This window comes from Topomyia yanbarensis, chromosome 2 (assembly GCF_030247195.1).
Source record: "Topomyia yanbarensis strain Yona2022 chromosome 2, ASM3024719v1, whole genome shotgun sequence".
NCBI classification, from domain to species: domain Eukaryota; kingdom Metazoa; phylum Arthropoda; class Insecta; order Diptera; family Culicidae; genus Topomyia; species Topomyia yanbarensis.
This window is the reverse complement of record NC_080671.1, coordinates 85,111,484-85,116,639: the sequence shown is the minus strand read 5'-3', so window position 1 is coordinate 85,116,639 and position 5,156 is coordinate 85,111,484. Positions and strand designations below refer to the sequence as shown.

General features: G+C 39.7%; 1 protein-coding gene across 2 annotated transcripts; it reads right to left on the bottom strand.

Annotated features, from left to right (window-relative positions):
- Positions 1–1,583: 1,583 nt before the first annotated feature.
- On the bottom strand, positions 1,584–5,156 carry LOC131683668 (protein mitoshell). 2 transcript variants are annotated; one of them, XM_058965849.1, is made up of 8 exons: positions 5,114–5,156; positions 4,724–4,941; positions 4,544–4,666; positions 4,319–4,484; positions 4,063–4,218; positions 2,821–3,982; positions 2,276–2,419; positions 1,584–2,204 (listed from the first exon to the last, which is right to left on the bottom strand). In XM_058965849.1, the coding sequence occupies exons 2-8, from the start codon at positions 4,773–4,775 to the stop codon at positions 2,025–2,027; spliced, it is 1,983 nt and encodes a 660-aa protein (XP_058821832.1). In that variant the 5' UTR covers positions 4,776–4,941; positions 5,114–5,156; the 3' UTR covers positions 1,584–2,024. The 2 variants fall into 2 exon arrangements, with proteins under 2 accessions (XP_058821832.1, XP_058821831.1); XM_058965848.1 differs by lacking the exon at positions 5,114–5,156 and having other exon boundaries at positions 4,724–5,036.

The following is a 5,156-nucleotide window of genomic DNA, read 5'->3' as shown; positions in this document are numbered from 1 at the left end:
AGAGTCAGAACCGAATGAAATTCAGCAGCAGTCAATGGCATTACTGTATCTTTCATTTGAAATTAAGTTCGTAAAAATCGGTAGAGAATTCGTTGTGGAATGGGTGTGATATTAGCTTAGGAACATGGCGAGGGCGTCATGAACCGTCATAGGTGGCCAATGTGGTCAAAGCTGCTTTGATTGATCATTAGTGATCCAGACCCGCAAACTAGAGTAATGTTACATCAATTTTAATATGTTTTACATCATTTGAACATTATGGTGGTACCAGTTTATATGGGAATTTGCTGTGTGACCACACTCTTCAACCCGTAACTCCGGAACCGGAAGTCGGATCAACTAAAAATTCAATAGCAGCTTATGGGAGCGTTATACCTTTCAGATGAAACTAAGTTTGCGAAAATCGGTTCAGCCATCTCTGAGAAAATTGTGAGTTTAAATGACACACACACATACACTCACACACATACACACACATACACACACACATACACACACATACATACACACACAGACATTTGCCGATCTCGACGAACTGAATCGAATGGTGTATGATACTCGGCCCTCCGGGCCTCGGTTAAAAAGTCGATTTGTACAGTGATTGCATAGCCTTTCTTTATATGAGAAAGGCAATAAATTTAGCTCCGAGCTACTTTTTGGGTTCTATTTGGGTCCAAGAATAACTGTGCAAGTTTTAAGCTCGATCGGTGAAACTATATTTTTGCGCCCACGGTTCAAAGTTTACATGGAGTTTCGTATGGGGAAATCGATTTTTACAAAATAATTTATCCAAGAGTCGTCCACTGCATCCTAAAAATAAATCGATCTGAAATTTTTATAGAAAATTTATCAAAGAAGCGAAGTCTCGAGGAGCATAAAATAATTAGACGATTGTAAAAAAAGTTATTAAGCAAAAATTGACTGATGCTTTGAAGATTGGTGAAAGTTTCAATTTCCATAGCACCACCGCTGCTGACAGATTTTGAATAGAAATCAGTTGTATATTCAAGATTCAACCAAAGAATAAATACCTTGATAAATACATAGAAAAAACACTTATTATTTTTTTCAACTATTTAACATAGGGCGCTAGGTTATCACGCGCACAGGAAGGCCACAAACTTCAAAATCGTCAACCACTCGATAACTTCCAATTAACGCATGAATGCAAATAGAGTAAGACAATGTCAGAGCGTTCTGCGACGATATCACAAACAACTCGACGGAAAACTCACGTCCTGTAATCAACAATGATTAACACCTCCGGTTGAGCGCTATTTGTCTGCCAATTTGGATAGTCCCAACCCAAACCGGCCATCACCGATTCGCCAATCATGTCGAACGACGAGATGTAGATTGGAGATTGCATAACGAAATCCAGAAAATTACCACTCTTATGCGGTTGTAATTGGATGTTGGTAGGGTTTTAGTTTTGATTTATCTTGTATGTTTATTTAGTTTATTTTTTTTAAACTTCTGCCAATTTCCGAACCAATTTGAGAACACAAACACAACTAAGTCGAGATCTCAGAACAATAATTGTGTTTGGCTAGTACAGGAATATATAGGCATATATAATTTTGAACATTTCATTTCCGAATTAAAAACTTTTTAAGTGACATATTAGGAATTTCTCTATGCTTAAAATTTTTCCACTTTACCAAAAATGCTAAAAACTTTTCTGTGATCAAATTAATCGTGACTGTGAAATTGTCATTCAATGATTTTAAACCAGTTAGAACTAACGATATTTAACATTAGCTACGGTAGCAATTTGAAGCCGCTACGCTACGATCTGCAACTAGCACCTTCTAACTTTAATTTTGCCAGGTCAGTCAATTGGTTGATTGGAGCACATTTTCCTGCCTGTGATAGCTGCTAATTGTTACTTTTCATCCCTGAACATTTACGGTGGATTTAAAACTTACTCACAAATTAACGACTTTTGCTCAATATCACATCGCTCTGTAAACTAAAATGTATATCTGTCTATGCTGGAATTAAAAGCTACGGTAATACTAAAATCAGAAGTCGCCCGAACAGGCTGTCATGGTGCTGCTATTGCTGCTGGTTGTTACAGCCGGCGAGGTCGACCCCGGAAGGCAACTGAAATCGTAACAATCGAAAATTTTATCACTGAGAATATCTTCTAGATTGCGCTCGAATTCATCGGCCGTTTCTTTGAGCAACAAATGCGGTTTTTGCTACAAGGAAGAAAAAATTATGGCAACAGTTGATTAGTGAGACGTTAGCTTAGGGTAAACAATGAGCTCACCTCAAGATAATGACGGGCCGCCTGAACGATTTGCCTCAGGTCATAAACTATTTCGTGGATATTATGGTAACCTCCGATTTGAGCCTTCGAAATAATTGACCTTATATCTATGAAACTTGGATTAACCGTATGAAAATCTGGAAACTAAACAGAAGAGAAATATGCTTCATATTACATCATTTGTACGGAAGAGCATGCGCTTATATAACAAAAGATACGACGTTTTACTCTCAAGCTCCTAATAAACAATAACGGGAGCAGGATAACGACTCCTTTGGAAAACGTGCTCACTTCTACGTGTAAAGCGCATGCCCCATTCGAGTCTACAAAAACTGGATGGGTAATTGTACTATCTAACTAAACGACTAAACGACTGCCTAAAGAGGCCAATCAATGACGTCACTCTATTGCGGGCTTTTCAGTCGTTAATACTATATAATTTGATAGCTAAGAGAGGCATGCATTTTGACAACGGAAAACAGACAATGCTACTCTATTGAAATTTTAAAAATTTCGAACCGTTTATACGGCCACCGGATACTCACATAATTCTTCGAAAAACGCAGATCAAAAAAGTACTTCGTCTCATTTACGGTGAACATTTTCTGCAATAGGAAATGTATCTTTGCGACAGTTTCGCTATCGAAAGTTTGACGAATTATGGCATCATTGAAAAAATCCATTTGCAACGACAATGAAATATCTGTCAACTGGTTCACTGCGTGGATGCTATCGTAACTATTATTGCAGACTGAACCCAGTAGATCGTGCCGGTTTGGAGGGGAGGGGTTTTTCAATATTTTCGGTGTGGACGTCACAAAAGTATTAGTGTCCGTCAAAGGGAATGGCATTTTCATAGAGCACGCCACCGGGCTGGATCCGAATCCCGGCGGTTTTTTAACTGGTTCGTAAATTCCTGTCTTGAAGTAAGTTCCATGTTCATTATGTTTCATTTGTGTCTGTTCCGAGTCGTTAACGACAGGAACTAAGTAATTTTTGCTGTTATCGTAAATTACGCTGCTGCGATCGGATAGGTCACTGCTACTGGCGTTATCTGAAGAGGATGAAGCTTTATTGTCTGTTAGATTCGGTATGATGTCCTTCAAATACTCGTATAACTCTTGAAGACCACGTTCCTTCTCTTCGTCTGTTTTGGATTGACGCACTCCTCCACCTTTTGGAATAGATTCTTTCTGAACGCCACTTGTTCGTTGATTCTGTACCATCTGATCCAAACTTGTAAAAGATTTGATCAAACTATCGACAAAATCAATCGTCGAATCTTGCCACTTCAAAAAATTATCCAAGAAATCCGGACTCAAAACCTTCTGTACCCGGTCTAAACCTTCTGGCGTATTGTAGACATATCCTTTAATGATGATCCAAGCATTAATAATACGAGTGAAAACGAAAATGAAATCTTTAACCGCCCAGGCCATCCCTTGAGAATTTATATTAGCCAAAACACTATCTGGCCGTATGAGATCCTGCTTCATACGGGCGCATAGGCTATCGATCTTTTTGAAACATGGTCGTTTCTGATGGTTGTTTGCCAGCTGCTCTGCTACTTCGCAACCTTGCATGGCCATCTCAGTCAGAGTAACAAGTTTCTCCTGATGTACTACAATTCCAGTTCCGCCAAAACCAATCTCCCTAGGACTGTCAGTCGTTATCAATGGTAATGTAATAGGGCTGAGCGAACCATCGCTAAAACAAAACAATGTCGAATAATGCAACAGATCAAACCTGATAACGCCACATTCCAAATAAAAAAAAACTTATTTTACCTGCCACTAGTCAATACATCTTGCCTTCGAACATCAATCGCGGGTTCCTTAAACTTCATTTTGCTTTGCACAACCTTTCCTGGCTTCCTAGCCTGGTTGATTTTCTGTCCAACAACATCATTACCAGTGGGAAGCTGTGGCATGCATCGATAAAACCTATCGATAAATTTTTTTGTTACATTACAGTAAATTTAGATTACAAAATTTGTGGCCGGGACCTATAACACGGCCGAACAGCATCAAACTCAATACTCACATGTTTGCATCGAATGGCTGCGGTTGGGGCACGGCCCCATTAACTGGTTGATAGAATACTGGAATTGTCACCGGCAATGGTGGTGGTGGTGGATGATAAACGGAAAACCCCGGTTGAAGCAACGTTGGTAGCAAGTGCCCATATTGCAGAATTGTGTACGGTAAATCTATTGAAAAATTCAAACCTTTAAACTCCAAATTCAATTAACGGCATTTTAGCACCCACCTTGATTCATAGATAACCCCGTAGAGGCCGACGAGGTCAATGGTCGTTCTTGGAGGATTGCAGAGGAAGCGGAAGTCGTTGGTGCTACTTTCATGTTGCCTATGGTAACGACTGTTGAGGAGCCTGAGGCGAAAAATGCTCATCACTAATAACGCTTATCGAGATACAGCAGATACTTACGAATCTTGGAAAATTCTGAGCCTGGCGCTTTGTTAAAGCTTTCTTCCGTCATGACCGTCCGATGCCCTTGAACCGACTCTATTGTTCCCAAGGGTAAAATGCTGTTTCTTTTGTTTCGTTCTATCAACTACTAAACAGGAACCAGAAACAGCAGAAACCTCCGTATGGTTTCAAGGACTGGAACAGAATGTGACTGTGTGACACAACCGCTTTGTCAGCTGATCGGCCAGCAACCAAGAGCGAACGAAGAAAGGAAATTCAAATTTCACCACATGGTTGCTACGATTTTTTAAAATCCTTCGTCGTCTGTTCACGCGGTTCACGCAGTTGCGCCAAGCGAATCAAATGAATCTGATACCTAGATTGTTTCGATCAACAAAATGTACTTACCGTTTGGTACCGTATACCTGCATATTTCTATATTATTTAATCA